The sequence below is a fragment of the Peromyscus leucopus genome, chromosome 10 (assembly GCF_004664715.2).
Source record: "Peromyscus leucopus breed LL Stock chromosome 10, UCI_PerLeu_2.1, whole genome shotgun sequence".
NCBI classification, from domain to species: Eukaryota; Metazoa; Chordata; class Mammalia; order Rodentia; family Cricetidae; genus Peromyscus; species Peromyscus leucopus.
In genome coordinates, this window is record NC_051071.1 from 60,877,306 (window position 1) to 60,905,035 (window position 27,730).

General features: G+C 45.5%; 1 protein-coding gene across 1 annotated transcript in view; it reads right to left on the reverse strand.

The window, feature by feature from the left end:
• Nucleotides 1-5,930: 5,930 nt before the first annotated feature.
• Usp46 (ubiquitin specific peptidase 46) overlaps nt 5,931-27,730 on the reverse strand; it is a 72,401-nt gene continuing 50,601 nt past the window's right edge. The window contains exons 5-9 of the mRNA XM_028859458.2: nt 27,490-27,566; nt 17,468-17,551; nt 14,993-15,190; nt 10,082-10,160; nt 5,931-9,559 (exon numbers count right to left, since the gene is read on the reverse strand). Of these exons, the coding sequence (XP_028715291.1) occupies nt 9,458-9,559; nt 10,082-10,160; nt 14,993-15,190; nt 17,468-17,551; nt 27,490-27,566 (540 nt within the window). The 3' untranslated portion in view covers nt 5,931-9,457. The remainder of the gene's footprint in view (nt 9,560-10,081; nt 10,161-14,992; nt 15,191-17,467; nt 17,552-27,489; nt 27,567-27,730) is intronic.

Below are 27,730 nucleotides of genomic sequence, written 5' to 3' on the forward strand. Positions count from 1 at the left end.
GAAATTCCACAATAGCGAACGGGTTCTTCTGCACTACTACTCTATGGAAGGTCTTAGATACTTTGTGTGTGTGTGTGTGTGTGTGTGTGTGTGTGTGTGTGTGTGTGTGTGTCTGTGTGCATGCTCATGTGTGAATCTGCATATGTGCATGTACGCTGTGTATACATACGTGTGTGTATGTTTTTGTCTGTGTGCATGCTTATGTGTGAATCTGTATGTGCATTATGCTGTGTATGCATACGTGTGTGTGTGTGTGTGTGTGTGTGTGTGTGTGTGTGCAGGTCAAAAGACAACGTGAAGCAGTAAGGTCTTTCCTTCTAGCTTGTGGGTCCCGGAGATCTGACTCCAGTTGACAGTCTCAGAGGCAAGAACTTCTACCCACTAAGCAATCTCACCAGCACATCCTATAATTTTTGTTAGCAGAGTTCCCTGGGTGGGAAAGCATTGTATCAAAAGGCTGAACAGTAGAAATCAGTTCTTGGCCCTGGGCAGGACACCAAGGATGGCCGTTGTGCTGTGTGTGTCCCCTTTACAGGCTTACTTTGGGTGGTCTCCCAACACTTCCTAAAACAAGAGAGAGGCCCCTAGGTCTTCCATCCATTTCTTATTTCCCCCTTGCCTTCCTTCCTCCAACCGGAGGTTGTTTCTTTTAACATTAACAAGTTAAATGAGAGTGTCATCATGGCCTCTCACTCTTCCATCTCAGCTCACTGAACTGAAGACCCCATCCATATCATGCGTGTGTTTCACGCAACAGCCTCCTGAGACCCAGGTTTTGAGAGACAAGCAGGACACCTACTCCACAAGCCCACTGTCTCCTTCCCAGGAGTCTCCTTCTCCATGGTCTTATTCTGCACAAAGATGAGAGCTGGGTGACTTCAGCCTTGGCTTGCTGTCACAGGAGCAGTCATTGATGTTTCAGTTTGGGGTTTTGTTTAGCCGAAAACTCATAGGCAGTACCTATGAGACCACTCTTCTGAGAAAGCTCAGGGGTGTTTTAGGCCGTTCTCACTAGAGGGCACCAGACCCTACACTTGTGTCCTGGGTCACCTCGACAGCTAGGGCTTGTACTCAGTCCAAGTCCAACTTTAGGGTTATGGAAATCTTTTGAGTGTACACAATAAGATCAGAGAGACTGGGATTCCTGAAATAGCCTCCCACGGGGAAGGCTCTCGAGTTCACGATTCAGGGTTCAGATCCTCCAGTGGGGATTCTGGTGCCCCGGCAAATTCAAAGGTTCTGGAGACAGACACATCTGAGCCAAAGGGACCCCAGGAGGGTGTGGAGGCTCATGCCAATGCGCTTTCCAGAGGCTTCTATGCATCATAACTCTGCTGTATTGATCTTCCTGCTATAGGGCAGGGAAGACTAACGTCATTATTTACTCAACGTTGGAAGACTCGGGTCCAGACCAATACAACCAAGTCCTCAGACAAGAATCGCGGTATTTATGGTGTATTCTGCAATAATTTTTCCTTCCTGCTCTTAGACCAGCAAGGTACCAGAAACAGCTTACCTCTCCTTCCAGCACATTCCTGTCATCACCCTCCAGCCAGACTACACACACAATTATGGCGTTGTGATCAGTCCAGCGCTCACTGCCGCAGAGGCCGTGTGTCAGGCAGAACCCTGGGCATCTACTAAGGGGGCTTTAGAGCTTTAGAGCCCGGGGCTTTGGCTGGGACCGTGGAGGAGGACAACAATGACTTTTCAGGATTGGGCACCATCAGGAAGTAGGAATGATTCTTTGTGTATCTTGCTACTCTTATCTAGGTCAGATGCAAGAGGAGGTACAGTGGGAATTGGTAAAACAGCAGTGTCCCCCCCCCCCTTTCACTCAGACTCGGGGAGCAATGGGCATTTTACCATTTACACCGTGACCTTGTTCTTGCCTGTGCTTAGAGAAAATTACAAAGTTGACACGTTTCTTGTCTGGCTTCATCATGGTCACAGCATGACCTTGTCTAAGGATGCTGTTCTGTGAATTGCTTGTGGCAAGCAAGAAGACCCCATGGCCTAGCTCTGAGCTGCAGGCCAGCCCCTGAGAGCATCTGACATGCAGCTTTCTCAGGCTAGCTCTCGGCTGCCGTTAGGGATTTCCCCTCTCACCTCATTTTGGCGTTGTCTTTATGCCTAGGAGCTCTTGGAGGAAAAGAGAAAGCATCGTGGGTCTCCATGTTAGAGTTCATCTCCAGATGGAGAACTGATGCTTACCTACTCTGAAGTGTGTGTGTGTGTGTGTGTGTGTGTGTGTGTGTGTGTGTGTGTCTACATGCCAATGGGCTTTGGGGCTTGACTTCTTTGAGCACCTAGCTATTAATAGTTTCATCACTTTACCTCTATGTTTTGTGCCCCTTAAGCGTCTGTGTCCTGAGTCCCCTCTGACTCTCCAGGACAGGGATGAGATGAAGCTCAGGAGTACAGTAACTGCCTAAGATCCGTAAGGCCCGAGTTCAATCCAAGTCCCTTAAAGGTAGGGCCATCAAATCCAAATCGTGGCAGGGTACCCCAAGGCTAGAAGCTAAGCAATGAGTCTTAACCTTGTTCCCCAACTCTTTGCCCAAACCCATGCCTTTATTCACCTGCAGTCTACACAGGCCCTCACCCAGACAGGCTCTTCAGGATGCTCCTACTTCATAAGCCTTTATAGGCTCCTCAGATGACGTGCTACCTAAAGTTCCAGCTGCTAGTAAACATCCTGAGGGACAATCTGTCCTTTCCACAGGCTCCCCACAACTTCTGCTGAAGTCTTCTCTGTCCGACCTGGCACAGACATCCGATCCAGGTGACAATCAATACTGTTGTTGTTGTCCCCTGGGAATTAAGGGTGGTGGGTGGGGAAATATGTAGAAGCGATTTGTTTTTAAGGAGTTTTCAAACAAAAAGTCTTTAAAGAATTTCTTACCCGAGGGAATGAGGATGGAAGGCAAGTTTCTCTTTACATGGGTTTCCTAACTCATTTTAAAAAGTACCCAGGGCAGAGAGATCAGGAGATGTGGAGTTAGATCCCAGAACCACATAGACACCAGGTGTGGTAGCACACACTTGTGATCCCGGTACTGGGGAGGCAGAGACAGGCAGATCTGGGGTGCTCACAGGCTAGTCAGCCTAGCATAACTCCCAGTGAGAGACCCTGTTTCAAAAGGCAAGGTGGACAGCTCCTGAGGCACAATGCCCGAGGATGACCTCTGGCATATGTATATATATATATATATATATATATATATATATATATATATATATATAGAGAGAGAGAGAGAGAGAGAGAGAGAGAGAGAGAGAGAGAGAGAATGTGCAGAAGTACAAAATTCTCCACCTGGAGATGAATAAACTCTGATATGCATAGGCCTAGCTTTCGGCAGGTTTCAAGCCCGTCCTCCGGTTCTTCGGGTGGTGATTTTCACAGCACATGAATTCTCTCTGGCAAGGTCCACTAAGATAGCCTCTAGAATGTGGATGCAGTCTAGTCGACTCACAGGGGGAAGACTAGGTTGAATATATAGGAATGGTGGTTTCAATCATGGAGTCATTTTGCTTCCAACTGAGTCAGATCCAAATCTCCATTTTCATCTCCAAATCCCCACTGTCACAAGGGGCTGAGACAAAATAGGACCAGAGCCCATGTCACCGGCCTGCCTCGCTGCTTTACATACAGCACACATGCTCACTCTTGAGAGATGGAAAGCAGAGGATGGACCTGTGTTATAACATGATGTCCCAAGGTTAACACATTACAACCACGTGGGAAATGAACACAAGATCAGGCATCCTTTTTCTCTACATTTCTGACCCTGGACTTTGATCACCAAAACAAAGTTAATCTTCATTTGTCTTTAAGTCCCTCATGTGTAGTTCAAAACAATTTTCTTCAGATGGGCACCTAAAAATACCAACACTGGTTAGAAAGCCAATATAAAGCTACTGCTCACATAGCTCCCAGACTCTGATGCCCTGATTCATTCTGATAAGTCTGGGTGAAGTCTAATGGCTGGGTCATAATGTAAACAAGCTGTGAAGACAAGACAGATAGTGGTGTTCACAAAAGCTACCATCCGGGCTTTCAAAAGAATGACTTTTCCAAAAAGATTTCGTTTTAATCATGTGTACGTGCACACATGTAGGTGAGGATGCCCATGGAGGCCGAAAGTACCAAATGGCCCTGAAGCTGGAGTTACGGACACATGTGAGCTGCCAGCCATGGCTGGGAACTGAACTCGGGTCCTCCGAGAAAGCAGTACATGCTCTCAGCCACTAAGCCTCCTCTCCAACCACCAGAAAGTTGATTCTTTTATCATAAGATTAAAAGGCAAAATAGTCCAATCCACGAGTGAAACATAATAGGTTTGCCCTTTGTTAAAAATGGTGTCAGCAAGAGAGCAAAAGAGAAAGCTAAGGCTGAAAGCAGAGAGGAGAAAGCGGGTCCCCAGGAGGGGAACAGGGCTGCTCAGGGCCATCTGCACGGGGACCCCTGAGCCAAATGCCACTGCCGCCCCCATGTGTGGTATTTCTATAAAGCTGCATTTTTTTTTCCCACAGACTTTTTCTGAGGCAAGAAATGGGGGGGGGGGGACGGCATTTGGCTCATCTTTCTATATCTCCACAAGTGTTAAATAATGAATAAGAATCCCTCCACCTGGGGTATCATTAGGAAAAGTAAGCAGTCTGCTTGGAGTACTGTCCCTGAAATCAAAATTTACCCTCAAGAAAAGTGACTCCACAAGTGTCCTTCACACTCATGTAAGGAAGACGCCATGGGAACGGGATTCTCGGTTAAAGGTGCCGGCTGTTGGTTTGCTTAAGGTTTGTTTTATGTGCGTGAGTGTTTTGCCTGGATGTGTGCATTCGTGCCATGTGCATGTCACCCAGAGAAGGCAGTGGACTCCCCTGGAATAGAAGCTATGGAGGTTGTAAGACACCATGTGGGTGCTGGGAACCAAACCCGGGTCCTCTGCAAGAGCAGTCAGTGCTCCTAACAGAGCCATCTCTCCAGCCCTGTTAAAGCTGTTTTAAGCATCAATGAAAACAGAAGAATATTGGATGAAGAGGGTGGCTTCTCATTCTCTAGAAATAGTTATCTGAGTGGCTTGTAGCGACAGGTCTGTGCTTAAACCCATTTGACGGAGGATGAAAACAAAGCCTAGGGGGGAAATTCTTATTCCCAAGAAGGTCCTCTATTCCTCTGGTTATCCTGGAAGTCAACAGCCTGCTTGGCCCAGTCACGTTCAAGCTCATGAACCCAAATGAAGATGCAGGAACAGGGAGACTTACAGTTAGTTATCCACAGTCCTGGCCCACAGGGTCCCATACTAACACCGAGTCATGGACTCAGGGTCACAATTTCCAGTCTACACACAGACCCCCTGAAGTCACTAGCTGGGAAGAAAAGCCCAGATTCTGGCAACTGTGGGTTTTCCTCTTGACTACAGGTAAGGCCTGAACTCATGTATGTGAGTAGGAAGTAGGCTGCATCTGGCTTAGAATTTTGAGGGCAGGGTCCCCACAAATCAGGCTTGAAAGGCCAGACCTAGGAACACATTCCTACTCCTGGAAACCAGTGCTGATGGCACCCCAGAGTTGGGAGCCACATCCTTATTTTAGGAATAGCAGGTTATAACTAAGAAGATTCCACACAAGGGGAAGTGGACTGCGAAGTCTAGCCAGCTGGTGCACACACTCTAGCCACTGATTTTCTCAGTGTGCAGTTTCCTCAACAGCAGTCTGTGGCTCCTGTTGCACAAAATGAAGTAGATTATGTCCAGGACATGGGTCTTACCAGACTCCACGGAGCTACTGCCTTTCCATAGGCTGATAAGCAGACTCTCCTTCACATTTTCAAAATTCAGTCCCGAATGATTCCCTGCACAGCGGCCACACCACTGGCTCATGTGTGATGCCAAGGACTTGAAGGTCACATGTGTGACAGTACTCCGTTATGGTTCTCTATGGAGATAATTCCTGTTTTATTCATTTTTCTTGCAAACACTTCTAGAGGCAGAGTGTTAAAGCGAATAAAATCTCAGGACACTGACAGCATTACTTAAAGTGCTTGAGTTGGTTACATTAAAAAAACAAACAAAGATACAGATTATTTTAAATAGAAACTACAAGCTTTTTTTTTTTTAAGCAACAAAATCAAGTGAATGTCACACACATACAGTAACTATTTTGGTTACAGAAATAGGAGCCAAAAATAAGTTAATGTAATACTAGAAAACAGAAATTTAATTAGGCAGAAAAATAGGCAATAATTTTCTCTGACCCATGCCATTTGCATGGGCTAATCACAATGGTGCTGGCCAATCCCTTGACCAGGTAACAGCAAACCAGGAGAGAACATTTAGTGCACGATATTTTAATACACATGAATATACAAAATTGATCAAAATGAAATGTTTAAAAGATAAAATCCATCCATAATAAAGCTACACTCCAGTATCTAAAATAAGCCTTAAGCGCCAGTTAGAACACACTTTCGAGTTAGACATGCCCATGAGATTAAGGGTACCCATGAATACAAACGCACAGGGACCATTTCTGTCATGTTCCTTTTTATGTTAAGTCCAAAATATAACCAGGACATTAAACCACATGGGAATGGCTTCCTATTCAGACTGACACCCTGATTGTATTATTTCTGGCTTTCTTCCAGCCAGTCTACCTGATGATGGCTTGGAATGGAAAAACACATCAACGTAACGGCTCTATACATGTCACCATTTCACTACATTTTGCCTTGAAACAAAAGATTTTAGCATACTGTACCATAATCTAGATGTTAAACTAGCAAGTAACCAATAAAACAAACATTTCATTTTTTTAAAAAAAGTTTTAAAGTCTCTTCAAAGACACTATAATTTCTTTTTAAATACCCAGCAATTCGAGAATGCAGCAGGCTTCCTCACTCCTGCTGGAGAAAACACGCAAAGCCCCATCTGGGGGCCTGTTGCTGGGTCTTTGTGCTATCGCTGCCGTGACCTTGGAGGTGACCTTGGAGTGGTCTCACGTGTCCCACCGTCACTGTTGTTTCTGCTAGAACCAGGGACGGCAAGTGAGAACATGATTTCTCTAGGACAAGAAAAATGATGGGTGTGGAAGAGAGCTGCCTCAGGTTGTTTCCTTGACTGAAAAAGAGGTGAGTAGTTACCAGATGGTCCTATGTTTTAAAGACAGATGGCGTGTGGATGGAGATTTGTATTTGGTCTTCTGCGATCTTTTTCCCCTGCACCATAACCAGCTGAAGGTCAGTACAGTAGTCTCCATGCTTATCTCTTTCCGTTCCAAAAACTTCTTCATGAATACTGAATTTTAACTCGCTTTCTCTGTTAAAAGCAATGACTTTGTCCACACTACTGGGGAAAACTTTACACGCTTACCAAAGGAAAAAAAAGAAAAGAAAAGTGTGCTGAACTTTATAATAGCACTTTGGGCTTCCAATTGAAATAATTTTTTGTCTAATAAATTAGGTCCAAGAGTTGTTTCAAAGATAATTTTAATAATTTTTGTTCTATGATCAGTTCCAAATAGATTAGAAACCAGTAACCATTTTCTTAACCTTTGTAACCCACAGTCAAATATATGGGCCATATGTGGTACAAACATTTCCTTCCATCAATCACTTTCATTTAGAAAGGGCCTTTCTTTAAAGAATAAAGGTTCACCTCCAAGGTAAGTGATTAATAAATATGCTTCATGGAGGGGGAAAAAAGACACAATATTTATAAATACGCATTTGCCTCTAACCAAAACAAGGTCCATTTCGCCACTTGCATAAGACAATAACATGAAATAACCCTGTTCGTCTTCTCCAGTGAAGAGTGAGACATCCTCCTTCAAGCATGAACAAATGAAGTGTTGGCATGCTTAAGTTCTGAGCCACAAACAGTTCAAGATATTTCAAAAAATAAAAGGTCCAGTTTTCACCTAGATAAAGTGCTATCCTCTTCATTGTTGCAAAATGGCCACTGACGCTCTTCAATTACAGTTGTAGTTCACATTATGCCAAGAGTTTGCATGTTCATTCGCTGATGTATTGGGTCACAACATAACACATTCACAGTATACTATAGTGTATGGAAGTCAACTGACGTCCCAAAGGAACCCAAGATCTGTGACTCATAGTATTTGTAGGAAAACTAAGATTAACTCAACAGTAAAACACCAAATCAACCCTTTTAAGAAAAGGTACCAATATTCAAATTCTCTAATAAATACACACATAACAAAAGGGAAAATAGTGAGATGAGGTTCTCCCAGGACACTGTCTTGTCAAGCATTCTAGAAATCTGAGCCAGAGAAACAGCAGCTGTCTTGTTCATCCTTTCGCCCACCCCTTAACACTTCCGGTGACCCATCTCACACTCCACTAACTCCAGCATTCCCTTCAGGGAGAGTTTTGTTTTAGCCCTGGAACTCACCAGTGTCCCCGTAAACAGACTGAATAGGATTTTGATTTTTAAATGAAGCTGTACAATCTGCTGATGGTCGTCAAGGCAAACAGAGTAGTTGATTCATCTTCCTGGTCTAGGAAGGATGTTGGTGTCCACTGGCTAGAGAGAGAGATGTGCCAGAGGCAGCCAACTGGTATCTCAGCCCTGATGCCACTGACTGCAAAACACCAGCAGGATTGGAAAGCCAGCTTGAAAAGCTTAGCAGTGCCAGATACGAGAAGAAGACAGCTACAGGACCCAACAGAAGAAAATGGTCACTGAAAAGGAACAGCCTCGCATCGTTTTCCTGAAACTTGGCTTTTGGTAGGAAGATAAGGAACTTCTCACTATCCACAAAAACATGTTCCTCCTGGCTTTGCCTGCCCTGAGCTCCATAGTCTTAGCCCCTGGGATTCTACCAGCTAGGTAAGCACAGTTGGGTGCAAACACTGGCCATCATCAACAGCCTGGCTTCACCCGGTTCCAATGCGGAGGATGATTTCACCATGGACGTTGCTCACTTTTAGACATTTTCACTTGCACAGACTTAAAGCTATGGCTGCAGCCTTACTGGGAGAAGATCTATCTTCCTGCCATCAGAAGAGGCAGGCACGCTAACAATGGGTAGCAACACTTCCAGGGACATGTCAAAGGAATGCATGGAAAAGGGACCCCGGAAACCATTCAGGAAGCTTAACAAACACTCAAAATGGGCTGTGACATTTACAGGAAATGTCACTCTGACTTAGCCAGACATGACAAGCCGCATAACATTCACCCCAATCTTCAAATTAGCAACAGTTATTCATCTAAATCTGACTAGAATCTGACTGCAGTTAACTCCACCTCAGACCAGGACAAACCAGGAGTAGTGCTGCTTATAAAAACACAAAGGAAGGAAGTTGAACACTGCCAGACCAGTGGGCATCAGTGATAACGTCAGTGGGTTGTGGGGGGGAAGGTCTGCAGAGAAACAAGGCTGTAGTGCTTTGAGTATTTCCCTGCTGGAATTAGTCCCACGCTCCGCTAAGTTATTCTCTTGATTGATAGAATAAAATATATCCAGATTCTGAATTTTTTGATATATCTGATGTCAGGCCATAGAATTCTTCAATAGCTTGAGCATCTATTTTCTGCAATGAAGGGGGAAAAAATAATGTGATTATTTCCTATGACTCCTGAAAACACAGAATCTAAAATGAGTTGGTGTAAAAATGTAATTAGGAACCTTTGAGGGCAAATGGTTCATTCTACAGATGTGGCAGATGCAAACTCCTGCAGGAGAAAACCCAACCCTTTCATTTAACCATAACTGTACATAGACATCCTTGGAATAACTTAGGAAGTCTGTCTTCCAGACAGTAATCTGAGGGGTCTGTGAATAACCTCAGCTCTTCCAGTTCATCAGAGCTCTTTTCCTTTAGTGCCCAGTCCACTAACACAGCTACCCTGGAGGGCTAAAACAGATTCCACCTTTGAGGGTAGAGTTTATAATATTCCTTTACAAAAAAAACAATACATGAAGTACATGGATGCAATCTAAATATGTCTTTACTACTGGAAGGCAGGTCTATTTTAGGTAGCATTAACAACAATTGCCCACCCCAAATCCCTTCTCCACCCTAGGCCCATGGGAGAGCAACCTACATACCTACCTCTACAATGTCGTCATCGAACAACAGCCAGAAGCCATGACTTTTCACAATGGTGATGTAATGTCCACGGTTAGGACCACTGGAAAAGAACCAAGGAGCGAAAGTCACCAGGTAAACAAGTCCTTCTTTATAACCCTCCAGCTATCAATGCAAAAATCTAATGTCACCAAGTAGAGTCAGCCCACTGGCAATTGGAGGCTGAGGCAGGAAGTCAAATCCAGCCTGGGCACCACAGAGATTGGCTGTTTCCAAGTTAAAAGAATGCGGGCTAGTTTTTGTCTAAGTGCACAATTTTGGCAGAGTACCTGGGTGCATGGGGAAGGGGTTGCGTGCGGTACAGAGGCCCGATGGGGAAAGCATGCATTCAGATTCAGTTAACACTGGGAATTACTGTACACCTACTACCTGTCAGAAAAACAGTGAGCAAGACAAAGTACCTCCCCCTTCTCTTGGGACTTGGTGTCACAGGTTGAGTGTGAATCCCAAAGTCTATGAGTTATTGATTTAATTCTCGGTCCTCTGCCCCCATGAGAGTGCACTTGTTATAGGGATCTGGCCCTTCCCCCTTTCTTGCACACTTTTCCCACATGCTGTCTTCCTCCATGCCCTGATGTAATAAGAAAGCCCAATCTAGATGTAGTTTGGGGGCTTGAATTTATCCACCTAAAAAACAAAACAAAACAAACAAACAAAAAAACCGATGAGCCAAATGACCCATGTTATATAAAACTTACTCGGATGAGTACTTTGTTATAATAGTACAAAAGAGAGAGGTGTCTGGGGAGGGAGTCCCACTGGCTATAAACAAACCAACCACATAAGCACATGGGAGAGTCAAAGCAGGGTGCTGGGAAAGTCGTGTTGATAAACAGCGACGAAGGGAGAGCTCTTGAATGTGTGATGCCTGAAGGAAACAGGTCGGAGAGAGAAGTCATGTGACTGTATGATGGATGTTTCAGCTGAGTAGAAAGCAAATATACACCAATCAACTCAGAAGTCGGAACAGCTGGGGCCAAGAAACCCCAGGGGAGGACAAAGGGGACAGAGGGTCAAAGGGACAGACCTTCCCTGCACCCCAGCACAGTAGCTAAGATCTCTGTCTTTTTCCTGAGCACACCCGGAAGATGCCAGGGAATGCTCAGCAGAGGTATGATCTAAGTTAAGTTTCAGAATATGTTACGATGCATTATTCCATGCTCTGGGATGCACACCTCTATGTACTATGCACTATGAAAAGCGATGGGGGGGGGGTAGTATAACTACATAGTTGCATTTAGATTTATATAAAACGGAGACTTCAATCCTAAATCTAGAATTGTTTCTTAATATACATACTACTAAAATTGAAAAGCTGAATTCTTTTCCCCTCATCACTTACCATGTGTGTGGGTAGTACATGCGTGAATGTGGGTGCTCACATGTGCGTGCATACGTGTGTGTAAGCCAGGGGTTGATATGGCGTCATCATCAGTTGGGTATTCTGGATAGCTCTCTTGCTTAGGGAATTCCCTGTTTCTAGCTCCCAAACCGTGGGATGATGGGCAGGCTGTCACACTCACCCGGCTTTTTACCTTGTTTCCAGACATCTGGAAACTCTGGTCCTCAGGCTGGTGAGGTAAGCACCTTATGCGTAAGCCACTTCCTCCCCACCCCCATCTACTTTCTTTACACACAGATGCTGCACACGCTCAGTCCCCATCTCTCCCACCCAGCTGCTTCTCTCTCCTGAGCTCCAGCCTGCCGAGTTCCTGTCTCCACCGCCTGTCCACCTGTGCGTGGCCCCTGCATCACTCCTAACTCTGGATGAAAAGGGCCTCTTCTACATTAGTAACCATGGCCCATTCCACCCACTCAACCTCCACAGGCAGCCCTGCCCTGGCCAGCATCCTGAAACCAGCATCCTTCATCCCCTTCTCTTCCCTCTTCCTGCTTCCAACTCAGAGCACTGACCAGCATCCTACGTTACCAAGCAGAGGCTAATTTTGGTGTTGGGGAATATTATTTCAAGGTGTGTTACTTTTGTTTATGTTGCGTTTGTTTAACTCTGTGAAGCTGTGTTACTGTGCCTGTCTAAAACACCTGATGGTCTAATAAAGAACTGAACGGCCAATAGAAAGGTGGGAGAAAGAATAGGCGGGGCTGGCAGGCAGAGAGAATTAATAGAAGGAGAAATCTGGGAAAAGAGGTAGAAAGAAGTAGTCAGAGGAGGACTCCAGGGCCCAGCCACCCAGCTACACAGCAAGCCACAGAGTACGAGTAAGATTTACAGAAATAAGAGAAAAGGAACAGACATAGAGGCAAAAGGTAGACGGGATAATTTAGGTTAAGAAAATCTGGCAAGAAGAAAGCCAAGCTAAAGCCGGGCATTCATAATTAGGAATAAGCCTCCATGTATGATTATTTGGGAGCTGGGTGGCGGGCCCCCGAAAGAGTAAACAAGTAAAAACCAAAAACACAGGCCACTGTGTGGACTTGCCCATTATCCATCTTTCCCACCAGACTCTAAACCTGGCAAGGGCAACAAGACCCATGCTGTGTGTTGTATTCACTCGTCTGATTGGTTCATATGTTCAGATCCTGACACAGAACCCAGGAAATAAGAGTTCAAACCCCAAGAAGCCATCCACTCCCTACACACGTCAGCCCCATCCTATGTAAAGGAATGGATTGCCTCTACAGGGAAATGAAAACAGCCGTTCGTAACATGTGAGAATTGGTACTCACTGTCCCTTGTGGCCAGGGCTGCTGAGACCTTGTATCCCCATTAAAGAAACTGGTGATCCCAGAGTCTGGCCTCCCCAGGGATCTGCTAAATGGGTTGATGCCTTGCCCTCAATGGTCTTCTTGAGGATAGAATCGGTCCCCGACAGAAAGCCAAACTGTAAGTGTTCAGGTACCCTGCTCATCAGTACCTCTACTTCCTCTTTGCCCAACCTCCCTGGAACTCCTCACTTGTCCACTCCCTCATCCCCGCCATGATTCCCACCCATCCCCAGGCCCTGCCTGCCCACGCTCTATACTCCACCCCACTGTGGGGTCCCCAGTGTTCATGGCTGGGTTGTGATCACGGGAGCCCTATGTTCTTTAGACAAATAACAATTAGAACTGTTCAGTGGAGCACAAAGTTGAATCACAACTATCCGATAAATAAAACTGACTGAGAAGAAAATATCTAGCAACCTGAAGTGGTATACTCAGGACAGAAATGGGGTGTGTCAGACGGGAAGTCACGGTCTGATGCAGTCCTCCCCACAGCTGGGTGAAAAAGTGAAGCAGCCCATTCCTGACATGGTGACAGTGTCGTCTTAGGAAAGGTGGGTCTACAGTCTCCAAACCAGGCAGAGAGGAAGAGACATTTGCAATATGCTGTCCCACAAGCTAAAACCCACACCCAAGAGGGACCCTGTGCCCGTCCCGAAAGAGGACGTGAACCCACTTATCCACCCTAGCCAGATGAAGAATGGATAGAAAACAGGTGAATTTTCAATGCACTTTCCCATGAATTATACCAAATACGAATTTTTTTAAAATAAATGTGCCAAGAACATTCAGTGAAGCCCTTGGCTTCTTCATATTTAGGGGCTTCCTTTCTTTTTCTCATGTAAATCTTACTGTAGACTGTGGGGAAATGGAGCTAGGAAGGTGCTCAGCAGGTAAAGACATTTGCTGCCAAACCTGACGACCTGAGTTGAATTCCCCAGGATACACTTGGTAGAAGGAAAAAAACAACTCCCACAGGCTGACCTCTGACCTCCACTCTCATGCCGAGGTGTGCGTGGATGCACCCACACACTAAATATTGCGATCTTAAAAAAAAAAAAAAAAGTTATGTTTTTTAAAAAAGAATTGGGGACATGCTGAAAGCTACATAAAAAATATTTTTAAGAACAGATTTTTTTGACTAGTCAAAATGCCACAAAATTATGACATCTGATCGATTGCTTCCAGGTTTGATTCAGACATAGTAAAATATTTTTCAGATCATGATTTTTATATATACACATGCATATATTATGTATGTATGACTCTTTATATTTAATTTTTAATTATGTGTGTCTGTGTGCCTGGGGCTGAGGCCAGAAAAGTGTAAGACCTCCCGGAGCTGCAGTTACAGGGAGCTGTGAGCCACGGGACACTGGTGTTGAAATTAAACTCAGGTCTGGAAGAGCAATACACTCAGTCATCTTGCCAACGCCTATACATAGCTTTTCCAAACATAAAATCTGGGGTTGTAGAGACGGCTCAGAAGTCAAGAGCACCCAAGTTTGGTTCCCAGCACCCACGTGAAGTGACTTACAAACATCTGTAGCTCCACCTCCAGAGGACCCATTTGGTCTCTGCAGGCACCTGCCCTCACATGCATACACCCACATGCAGATACACACACCTATACATAATTAAAATAAAAATAAATCTTTAAAGTATATAAATAAAATCATAATCGCATAAGCATTTATTTTACTATGTTATTTTAGACTCATTGTCTACATCATTTCCATCCAAAGGAGATGAAATTACTTCCCTGAATGATAGAACATTTGGATTATCATTGTTCTCATGTTATTTCACGTGTATTTATAGGTATGATTATGAACAGGCATGTGCTACATACTGACATGTCTTTTTCTTAATGACATTGGACACGGGTCAGTAGTGCTGTATTATTATATCACCTAGTATTTGTTAAGTACCCTTGATGATGACCACATGATGAAGTCAGGCAACATTGTATTTCTAGGGTTCACCTCCACATTAAGCATTTCTGTATATTTGGAGGTGATCAGTAAGAATCTGAGTGGCACTTCCAGAAGTACTATTGTATGTAGTCCAGTAAAGGTGTACTGGGTCTGTCTTGATGAAGAGATAAGCCCTCTGTTGACCACAGAAACTTGCCTCCCAGCCCACCTTTACCTTCCACAGTGAACAACGACAGCCACCAGGTCGTACATGCGGTCCAGGTTCACAGCATCACTGGAGGTGTTGAAGAGCCGGAGCTCCAGAGGGAAGACCACCCGGTAAGACAGCTTGGTGTACCTGTGCAGCTGCTCCATGTACTTGAACCTCTTTAGGTGCAGGGCCAGAATCATGGGCAGCTTTTTTACCCTCATCCTAAGAAAGCGAGAAACGGAAAACCATTTGCGGCCAATGCCCATTAGAGGAAGAAAACACACCATTGCCTATACAAACGAGAGCAGGAGGGGTCTGGCAAGTCTCCAGACTTCTCACTAGCAGAAAGGTGTGCTCGTCTACGGAGACTAGTACATCCTGCATCCTTGGCTAACCCAAGTAGGAGAAAAGCACAACCATGTATCTCCATGTGGTCATCATGGCAGACATTCTCTTGCCGTGCCTCTCTGCCTGCAGAATAGAAAGTATGTGGACAGTCTACTCCCTAGTACGTGGACAGGAGGACTGAGAAATTAAGAAAAGGAAGCTGGGGAAAGGAGCAGGCAAAATGATCCAGATAGAACTTCAGGTGCTAAAGACCAGCAGAAGGAAGTTTCTGGCACATACCTGGGCATCACACACCATGGGTGCCAGGCTCTTGCCCACTCCTCACTCTATGATTTCATGCTACATGGGTCCCCTACTATGGTTCTCACTCTCAGTGTTTATAAAGTGCAGGCATTACCTAAGGGCCATGTTCACAAACTAAACTCCAAGGTCCTGGCTACATTAGTAAATTGAGGGGTGGAGGGTATGGAGGTCAAGTTTGAACAAGGCTTCTTCCCATGTTGAAGCCTCCACATAGAACAGTGCGTTGAAGGTTTTGAGAAATACTGCCCTGGAGGAACTGTTCTGGCCCCAGCCTTACATAAATAGTTTTTCCCCCTACTACCTGACCATGAATTAACATTCCTGGGTAAACTGTCACACAGTCACAGCTTGGGTAGATAACATGGCTAGTGAGAAAAGTACCCAGGTTCTTCTCCCGCAACCCACACCTCTACCCCCACTGATGAATGTGCTGAATTAGCCGTGACAAACGCCGCGGACCTGTGCACAGTCTAGTACGTATTGTTTGAAAGGAACCGAGTCTAAGAGGATATTTATTGAGGTATCTACTAAGGCAAAAAGCCCTCTTCACAAAAATAAAATAAAAACATCTCTAGAGACTGACATGATGGCACAGGCCTTATAGTCCCAATGCTTGGAGGGAGGTGGAGATAGGAAGCGGGCATGTTCTAGACCAGCCTGGGCCGCACAGCCAGACCCAGCCTGCCTCATAAAAACAAATCAGTAGAAAAACAATAATTATATGAAACCTCCATATTTCCCAGGAGCATATGTCATTTCAATACATGAAACCTCCAAGGTTGAACAGAAAATACCTTCACACCACACAGGTACCCAGGCTGCCTGAGGCAGAGTCAATGTCCACTCACGTAGAATACTGGCTGCCTGTCACAGGGGTTGGCCTTCTACTCTGATGCCATGAGGAAAGATGTGCATGGGTAGTGTGGAGGGTGAGGGGCTAAGCACCATTGAGTATCTATGAGCTACCTTGAAATCTCTAAAACAAACAAGATAAAACTTATCCCAAGTAGGTGTTCACAGGAAGATTAAACTGTCAAGTTTCTTGGCTTCTGGGATAAGATAACGGGGACCAACTAATTAGTTCAGAATGTGCAAGAGCTGTAGCTGACTGGTACTGGTGAAAAAAAAAAAAGATTTTTGTTTTGGTTTTTTGTTTTTTTCGAGACAGTATTTCTTTGTGTATCCCTGGCTTTCTGACTTTCTTAACACAGGTTCCTCCAATGGATGCGTCCTTGCCTCACACAACAGATTATTTTTAAATCTCTGGCTGTAAATAAGAGAGCCAAGGTCTAGCCCAAAGCAGCAACGCTGTGTATACTGTGTGTTGTGCATGATGCAAAGTACCTTATATTGTTTATCTTTAACCCTAAGGACGCAGTGAGTACATCGGAGGCCCTCTTGTTTGCCAGCATAGGATCTGGCACACAGTAACACTTGGTATTTGGTGAGGGTTGAAAGAACGGACAAACAGCAGCTTCCCCAGGACAGCGCTCCTATCCAAGTTTCCCGGGTGAGGAAGGTTCCTGACTCCCAGGCTCTGTGAAGCTGAGATCCCAGACCCACGGAGCCCTTCTGCTGGGAGCCACCCCCTTAACCCTCCCCACCCACTCCCCTTAGCCCCTCCCCTTAGCCCTCCCCACCCGCTCCCCTTAGCCTCTCCCCTTAACCCTCCCCACCCGCCCCCACTTAGCTCCTCCCTTAACCCTCCCTACCTGACCCCCCACTTAGCCCCTCCCCTAGCCCTCCCCACCCGCTCCCCTTAGCCCCTCCCTTAACCCTCTCCACCCGACCCCCATTTAGCCCCTCCCCTTAACCCTCCCCACCCGACCCCCTTAGCCCCTCACGCACCTCTTCTGAGCCTCCTGTTTGCTGCAGCACGTTTCACAATAATATTTTTGTTCACTACACAGCGTTTCTGTGTTGCTGAAGTCTCTGTGGAGAAAAATATTTTCACCTCTTAAAAAAAGCCCAGACATACTTAATACACCACATTTACACCCCTCCATTACCTGAAGGGTAATTTCCCAGTGAAAGTGGAGAAAACAGTAATCACAAAAAAAGCCTTCTGAAGGCTGGGACCGGTCCGCCATTAGAACACGTCTATAGGACTTTGGCTTCTCCATGAGCGGTCTGGAAACACAGCTTGCTCTAAGCCAGACGTGTTGGCACACACCTGATTAAAGCCAGCCTAAGCTACACTGTGAGTTCAAAAGCAGCCCCCGTCCCCCAACAAAAACAAAACAAAATTTTATTGAAGGACACCCAGACAGATACAAACTAGAGTTTCTAACAGACTCAGGAGGGGGGGAAGTCAGTATTTAATAATAACAACAATATCTGTAAGTTAGATAAATACCATCCACAACAAAAGCCTACTCTTAGACCATGATGTCCCCCAAAAAGGCAATCATAAAATCCAAAGTGGTATTTTTCTATGTTAACTTAAAAATGGCATCTCGGAGGTTCCATGTTTCAAAGATCAGGACGATACACAACTGTCCTAACTTTCAGCTAAGAGAACCCTAAGAAGGGTCCAGGGGTATAGCTCAGTGGTAGAGTTCTTGCCTGGCACATGCCAGAGGCCCTGGGTTCTATCCGTAGAGCTGTACAAACTGGGTGGGGTGCACTCCTATAATCTTTACACTAGGGAGGTAGAAGCAGATGGGTCAGGGCTCCAGGTCACCCACCACCTAGTGAGTCTAAGGCCAGCCTGGGCTACATAAGACACACACACACACACACACACACACACACACACACACACACACACACACCACATACACATTCTTGCTCTCTCTCACACACAGACACACATACACACACACACAGACACACACATTCTTGCTCTCTCTCTCTCTCTCTCTCTCTCTCACACACACACACACATTCACACACACACACACACACACACACACACACACACGCAGTGACAACCTTCCACCCACCCCTGCTCTCCCACGCGCCCCAGGATAAGCACTCTAGTCCACTGCCTTTTTTAAAGCAAGGCCGCTGTGGCTGCTAGCACAGTCATCAGAAGGTTCTGCCGACTGCTTAGAGCTTCCCATTTCTCCATGTCACGGCCTCTCCTTCTTTTTCTGTGGCCGGCTTCAAAAGGCTAAAAACAACATCTGGAATATACTGTCCTGCAGTTTTGAAAATGCCTATTGACACTTCCTTCTTCACAGACACCCTCACCACCACCCCCCCACCCCGGGGAGCAGCGGAATGATCAGGTTTTACTAAAGAGAAGATGGTGTTAATGATCTATCACTTATGAAGAGCGAAGAGTGCATCAAAAGAAAGCCATTATCCATTTGCTAAATTCCCAGATAGGTGCTAGGTCCTGGGGATTTGAAGAATAACTATGCTCACACAGAGACAAGTGCAAATGAGCAAATCAGTGTAGCTTAGTCACAACCACGAGAGGTGATTCGCCTGCCTAAGATCTCCTCTCCGAAAGTTTCCTCCGGCACTCAGGAGAAACAGTCCAGCTCCCACACCACAGGCCCTGGGCACCAGACCCTACTAATCGGACCCTGCCTCCTCTACTCTGCAGGCCCTGGGCACCAGACCCTACTAATCGGACCCTGCCTCCTCCTCTACTCTGCCTCTTCCTGATCCAGCCATTTGGGCCTTGGGTGGCTCTCTACCCAAGGGACACAGGTAGGGGCTACTTCCTCAGCAATGAGGGTGCTTTACAGAGGCCTCGTGGCTGGGAAGGCTAGCTATTCAGAACTCAGTGGATTTCTCTGACCACTTAAGGAACCCCAGCAGGCTCTGATCCCACTGTGGTTGGTTTCCTGTGTTTGCCTGTTTTGTTTTTAAAGGTGTGTGTGTGTGTGTGTGTGTGTGTGTGTGTGTGTGTGTGTGTGTGTGTGTGTGTGCGCGCGCAGAGGCCAGAGAGGGCATTGGCTATCCTCCTCTATCACTTTCCTTATCTTCCTTTGAGGCAGGTTCTCTACCCAAATCTGAGGCTCATGTTTTCTCAGCTAGTCCTGAGATCCGACCATTATCCTGCCTCGGAACACCTCAGAACTGTGGTTACCGCCAGGCACAAGATGCTGGACCCTGAACTCTGAGACTCTGTATCCACACAGTGAGCACTCTTAACAGGGCAGGGAGAGACCTTGTCTATTTTGCTCACTGGTAGATATCCAGCCTGACCCTGTTGAATGAATGAATGAATGAATGAATGAATGAACGAACGAACGAAGACAGAAGAATGAAGTCCATGGGGAAAGCAGAGAGAAAAGAGAAAATAAACATGTGCCGGAATAATCAAGGTATTTTTCTAAGAGGCAATGTCCTCATCAGGTTCTCACAGAAGGAAGTGTGTCAGGGAGACACAGATGTAAGGCACAGCATGGGGGTGTGCGGGAGGGTCACAGCTGCAGGGAGCAAGCAGCTCCTCCTCAGGTATTACAAGGAAGCCCGCATGGTCCCTTACAGCTCAGTGGCTCCTGAACACAGGAAAGAGAGGCAGACAGCGCTTCTGAGAGCTGCTGCTGCTTTCAACAGCTCTACAGAGAAAGGCTTGGAAGAGGCCGGGCGATAAGGAGACCCTTGACAGGCAATCATGTCGACCCTGCAGATTTCAAGTCCTTAGTGAGCAATCAGACTCAAACGGCGCTGAATGAAGACCTCACCGAGTAACTGCTGTGGAATTTTGTGTGCAATCGTTTCCTTGATCAGAACAATCAAGGGAAGCACAGCAAAGAGCAAGCAACCAAACACATTTACATCTTAAAAACTAAACATTCTTTGTAGGCGGAGATAGGATAAAAATACAGCCAGAAGCTCGCCCTGATTGAGCAACCCTGGTCTCAACATCCCAAACACATCTAGTCCCGTGCATTTAGATAATGGTTACTCAACTTGGATTGATTTAAAGGCCCCGTTTAAAAAGGCCACCATGCTCCTCAGGCTCAGCTGGTCAGAAGCACAATGCCACAGTAAGAATCACGATTGCTGTCTTGACAGTGAACTTGGAAAAATGGACAGGGAAGGTAGGCCATGAGGGGCCGGCCCAGCAGTAATGGAAGCAGAGCAGCTCTGTGAGCTCATACTGGTGGTTAGAACTTGGTGCTGTCCGCCTGTCAGTGCAGCGCCCAGGCACTTAGGCATGGAGGCTCAAGAGTTCAAGGCCTGGCTTGATCAGTTTGGGAGGCAACTAGGCAGTGGGACCAAGTCCTGTGCTCATTGCATGAGTTGGCTGTTTGAAACCTGGAGCTTATGCAAGGACACTTGGCTCAGTCTGGGAGGAAGGGACTGGACCTGCCTGGACTGAGTCTACCAGGTTGATCACAGTCCTCGGGGGAGGACTTGTCCTGGAGGTGGTGGGAATGGGGGTAGGCTGGGGGTAAGGGGAGGGGGTGGGAGGGGGAGAATAGGGGAACCTGCGGCTGATATGTAGAACTGAATGGTATTATAAAATAATATATATTATTTATATATTTATATTATATATATTTATATTTATATATAAATATATATATATATATTTATATATATATATATATATATATATATATATATATATAAAGAGTTCAAGGCCAGCCTGGAATGCATAATAGATTCTCTCTCTCACATCAAGATCAAAATAATAATAAAGCGAGCAAGAAAGGTTGGGAAAGTTTCCGAAGGCCACGTTAAAATAGGCAGGAGGCAACCGAGAGATCTCTCTAGAACTCAGCATAAAATTTCTGATGCACAGAGAAGGCTGGGGCAGGACAGAGTGCTCTGTGTTGCTTTAAAAAGGGTCGTAATAGCAATCAAACATTATTTTAAGATTCACCATGGGAACAAATCTAATAAGAAATGCATGCCTTTATAAAGAAACTTGAAAGCTTCATGGAGACATACCCAGCCTGAGTTAAGTGGAGAAAAACTGTTCTCGGGTGGGAAGGTGTTCCCATGTTGCAGAGAGCTAGCATGCCCAACTAATAATGTACAGACTTTTTATAATTTCGATTAAAATGGTTTCTTTTAATAAAGTTTTTATTACGTTTCTTTTCCATTATGTGTGTATATATGTATGTGGGCATGCACATGGGGAGGTCAGAGGACAACTTTGGGGAACTGGCTTTCTCCTTCCATCACCTGGGAGCTGGGGCTTGAACTCAGGTCTCGAGGCTTGGTAGCAAGCACCTTTACCCACTGAGCCATCTTGGCGGCCCTCAATTAAAATCTTAATCTAGTCAATAAAATAGAACCAACTCATTTAGAAGAGAAAATTCTTTTTTTTTAATTGAAAATTCATGTTATAATTCTAATCATAATGTTCCCTCCCCCGTCTCCTCCTAGACCAAACCAACACCACCTTCTTTCTCTCTTTAGAAAAACGGGCAGCTAAGCGTTAGAAAATGTGACGTCTGGGGCTGTTAAACTGCCTGTTTCACAAGCGTGGGGACCTGGGCTTGTTCCCAGCACCTATGTTAAGAGCCAGCTGGTGAGACAGCACCCATCTGTGACAGTAGTGCCTGGGAGAGAGGTTAGAAGGAAGTTCCCTACAAGCCAGCAGAGCTGAATCAGTAAGTTCCGGGGTCAGAGAGAAATCTCAAAAACAAAAGCCAACACCAAAGAAAAGAAACAGGAAGTCGTTGCACATTTAGTGCCTTGTCCTTCCCTCTGGCTCCTTCGCAGAACCTCAGCTTTGTCTTTTAAGTATTTTGGGTTTCTACTTTTTGAAGATTTGTTTTTAAATTGTCTGTATTTTGCTTATGGTGGTGGGTGAGTGTGTGCAGGGGAGTACAGGTGTGCCCACTGAGGCCAGGAGGCTTCAGATCCCCTAGAACTGGAGTAAAAGGTGGCTATGAGTTGCCCAACATAGGTGCTGTGAACTGAACTCAGGTCCTCTGTAAGGGCAGCTAGTGTTCTTAACCACTGAGCCATCTCTCCAAACCAAGTGCTCTATATTTTAAAGATTTATTTATTTAGTATGTAATATCTGTATGTATGTTGTGAGCTGCCATGTGGTTGCTGGGAATTGAACTCAGGACCTCTGGAAGAGCAGTCAGTGCTCTTAGCCTCTGAGCCATCTCTCCAGCCCCAAGGGCTCCATAATTTTAAAAGCAATCTCAATCAACACTCGGCTCTACCTTCCACTCCTACATCAGTCAAATCCATCAGATCCCTCCAGGTAAAATCCAGGCACAACTGTATTCCACTAGACCAGAAATCCCACTGAGCTGCCGGAGTGGAGACCAGCAGTTCCAGTCCACCCAGATGTTAGCATGCAAATGAAACACTTGGGGAATGTGGTCAAAATACAGATTCTGATTCTAAAGACTACATTTCTAGTGACATCCCAAGCAGTGTCAGTGGCGTTGGTGGTCCCCATGAGTTAGAACTGAGCTTGGTGTTTGGTGTACCAGAATCACCAGAAGCCCAGCATCACCAAGGTTCGTAACGTACTCTATGCCTCTGATTTTGCTAATATCTCAGGTGATTCTGCTACTTGCACCAAAGTGTGAGAACCACTAACTTGAATGTTAAAGAAACAAGAAAGAAGGAAGGGAATGGAGAGACAGACAGAGGGACGGAAGAAGGACAGACACTATGGAAATTAGTATAGAGAGTCCTCAAAAACAAATAAACAAACAAATAAAATATGACCCAGCTTACCACCACTGGATTCCCACTTGGAGGCCTTCTAAGTCAGCATACCTCAGAGATAACACATGCATCCATGCCAATTCACAATGCACAGAACCAGCCGAAAACCACAGAGACACTTGGACATCCGTGCTGATTGCTACCCGATTCACAAGAGGTAGAACCATCCTAGATGTCTATTGACAGATGAGCAAATTTAAAAAAAAAATGTGGTACATATATACAATAGACTTCTATTCCGACATAAACAAGAATGAAATCATGATGCACAGGAAAATGAATGGAACTGGACATCACTATGTTAAGTGAAATAAGCCAGATTCAGAAAGGTAAGTTTTCCATATATGGAATCTCTGTGTGTGTGTGTGTGTGTGTGTGTGTGTGTGTGTGAGAGAGAGAGAGAGAGAGAGAGAGAGAGAGAGAGAGAGAGAGAGAGAGAGAGAGACTGACTTGAAAGGAGCACTAACAGAAGGGGGGCAGGAGGGAGGTGACAGAAGAGATGAGATAGATGTGACGTGAAAGCAGAAGGGCCGTGTGAAGAAAGAAGGGAACCAAGAAGAGAGAGCAGGAGAGGCAACAAAGGTCGTGGGGATGAGTAAATAAGAATAAATTATGTCTGAAAATGCAACAGTGAAACACATTACTTTGGAACCTAACCAAAAAAAAAAAAAAAAATCAATTGAAAAAAGAAAGAAATCTGTGAGCGTCACATCCCAGGAAATTCCATAATGTCCCTAATGATCAAACCTAAAACAAAGGTCATCTACATGAAAGAGCACATGACAAGCAGGAAGAGTAACAGTGTGTGTAAACTCAGGACATAAATTAGTTTCTCAAAGCAGGTAGGAACAGATCCTACAGATCAGCTTTCACAGGGAGAGAGCGCAGAGAGATTCAAAGGGCGCTCGGACACCTGGTCGACCTCCTGGCCCAGAGGATTTCAGGTGAGAGGAAGAGCGGAGAAAGTCCTTTTAAACCTGAGCTCTTAGACTCGAAGTCTGGGTTCTGTGAAGAGCCGCAGGGAGAGGCAAGGGCACTCAAGGGGAAGAGCAAAAACACCAGAAAGGCTTTGGAAGGACAGTCAGGACAAACGGAACACAGGCTAAGCCTTTGCCTGAGGGCATCGCCGAGCTGGGATGGGGGTGGGGGCGATTCACCCTCTTTCTTAGAGTCCCCAGTCACAGGCTGCTCACCCTGCCTAGGCGCTGAGGTCTGAAGTTTGAGCCTTTGGCTCAGATGACAGTGTGGATCTGTGGCTTCTCTCTGGATTTTTACTGTTATTTATACCACGTCTCTGGGACAAAAGTTCAGTAAGGCTACTCTGGAGTCTGTCACCCAAAGCCCTTCTGGAAGGAGAGGGCTGGGCACGTCCTTCAGATCCCAAGATTTCAGCTTGAGTCCTGAACAGTCATTAAAATAAATGAAAGACGGGAACAGCACAGCATAAAACGGTAATGCAGGGGATATCAAAGAGCTAACTGACACACAGATAAAAGGAATACAATCCAAACTGAGTCCTGGAGGCCCATGCCTTTGTCCTTCCTTCTCCCAACTCAAAGACTTCAATTACTATCTAACATTTATTCATTTACCTATTTGAGTCCTAGTTATTATGGAACTCACTATGTATACCAGGCTGGCCTTGAATTTACGAAAGCCGGCCTGCCTCTACTTCCCAAGTGCTGGAATTAGGTGTGCAACACTGAAACCTTCTTAATCCAAAGATTTACCTGACAACAACAACAACAACAAAACCAGCTAATGGATCTGCTGGTGTTATCTACCCCTGGGTCTCCTGTACTTCTGACAGAAGAGGTGGAAGCTGGGGCACCATCACCAGAGCCCTCGATGATGAAGGATGTAGGTGAGCCGGCCAAGATCTAATTTGGGGGTGTTACAAAGTGCTGGAGTACTTATCAGGAATGCTGGTCTGAAGTGTCCATTCAGTTAGGAATATGAATGATCGAAAAGGCCAGTTTGGGAGCTATGATGGTTCATCACCCTTGTCAACTTGAATGACATTAGGGGGACTTAGGAAACATGTTTCTAGGGGTAGCTGTGGGGGTGTTTCCAGAGAGGAGAACTGGGAACAAATGGCCCACACTGATGCAGACAGCATCATCGAATGCACTGGGGTCTAGGACTGAATAAAAACAGGAAGAAGCAGGGTGGGGGGGAGGTGAGCTGAACGTGAGGATTCACCTGTTTCCTAACTGTGGACGTGGTGTGACCGGCTGCCCCGTGATCCTACCACCACGCCCTCCCCACTGTGATTGACTGAACCCTCAAACTGCGAGCCAAAAATCAACTCTTCTCCCCTCAGTTCCCATTTGCCAAACACCTTATAACAGTAATGAGAAAAGTAACTGACTTAAGAGATACTGCATGCTCCCCCATCCCAGCATGCTCCCCTATCCCAGCTTTGCCTTTACTGGGGAAACTGGACCAACACTCATTCCTCCACGGAAACAGAAACCTGTGTTTCAGTTCTCCATCACAGGTCAGATCTAATCACTCAGCACTTAATCTGCCGGGTTCCAATGCTACATCTACTATGGCTACCTGCCTTCAAACGGCCCAGGAACTCCCCCACAAGGTACACAAAGCAGCAGTACCTCTTCAAATCCAAATTTCTACCAAACAAGGGAATGGGCAATGTCCTCCCCCCACCCCAAAGGATCAATGTTGGGACAACTTTCTCTTTTTCCAGCCAGGTACATCGGGCATCCACTCACTACAGTCATCAAGCTCCGGGGGACTACCAAGATGGTCTGTTTTTACAGGAATGTTGAGAACCCAGCCTCTTCACAGAACCAAGCTGGAGGAAGGCCAGCCTACAGAGCAGAGTGCAAACTCTCCTTGCTTGCTCCTCGCTGAGAGGAGAGACGTGGGTCGCGGGCAGTGCTCAGGCCCCTGGGCAATACAAAAGCTATCTGCTCCCAAGTCAAACAAGCTACCACACTCCAGGTGAACCAAGAACCCACTCCCAGCAAGCTCCTGTCTCCTGATTCTTACTTATGCAAACCAACAAAGCCTTGTTATAATACTATAAGACGTCCACACCCTGTGGCATCTCTATGTTGGGGAAACCTGCCCCTACCACTCAGTCTACATTAGCACCTTCACCCGCAGTCACTCTAGAGGGCAGTCTTATTGCCTCAAATGCACTGAGGGTCATCTGTATAGTCCCACTTGACTGGAAGTGGACAGGTCTTTAGGCCTTAGAGCTTGGTCATTTTTGACATTCATTCCTGTAGCCTGTGTCTAGGACAGACCTAGGAAAATTATAAGCACCTATTTTCTTATTTAAAGGGAGTGGGGGTCTTTGTAACAATTCTAAGCACCGTTTCTTTCCTTTAAAAAGATTTATTTAACAAGCAATAAGAATAACAGTGTGTGTAAACTCAGAACATAAATTGAGTTTCTCAAAACCGGTAGAAACAGGATTCCTAAAGATCAACTTTCACATGGAGAATTCACAGTGAGATTCAAAGGGCGCTCAGACACCTGGCTAACCTCCTGGCCAGGAGAGGATTTCAAGTGAGAAATGGATGCAGCTATGGAGGCCACAAGCACTGAATCCCCCTAAAGCTGGAATTACATGCAGTTGGGCATTGCCTGACATGGGGGCTGAGAACTGAATTCAGGTCCTCTGGGAGAACAGTGTGAACACAGAACTACTTAGCCGTCTCTCCAGCCTCTCTGAACACATTTTCAATGCACAAGTGAATACGTTCTATCTACAGCAATCCTAGGCACATTACTGCCTCTCAACACTAAGGAGAGATCTCTAAAGAACATTAAAACAATGCAGAATTTCATCCTAGTTCTCAAAACACACAAAATTAACCTAAGAGGTTACCTTAGAGAACAAGTAATGATTTGTATCTGTATCATTTATTAACTAATTATGTGACTATGTGTTAACTAATTATCTGTCAGACACATGCACACATGCACATAGATGCATGCACACATACACAGAGAGCCAAAACAGAGATCTGTATTAAAGAGTCCAGTTTTAGTTTTAACTACAGTGACTAATTACTTCCACCTGATCCTCTCTCTGCTCCGTAAGACCCTTCTCCAGACTCTATGTGTTTACTTTTAATCTCTTGGAGAAGAAATATCAAGTAATAAGAATATATTGGTTTAAAAGCAAGATTACATCTTGAAGAAATGTGAGATTTGATTTCCCATATGTGTTCACTGGCCAGGTCAAAAGCTCAAACCCCAGCCAGAACGTAAGCGGTTACCTCAAACAGTGAGTGATGGAGGTGTTCTGCTCCACATCAACAGAGAGGTCAAGAAAATCTTCATCTTTGCTACTCACCTGAAGCAAAAAAACAAAAAGGGGGAGGGGTTAGGTACACAGCGGACATGGCCCTTAAAACTTGGAGCATTTACGGGTGACCTGACATGTGCCAGCACTAAAGGTCACATGTGGTTCCGACTGCTTAGCAAACCAGTGACGTCAGAACATCCCAACCAATCCCA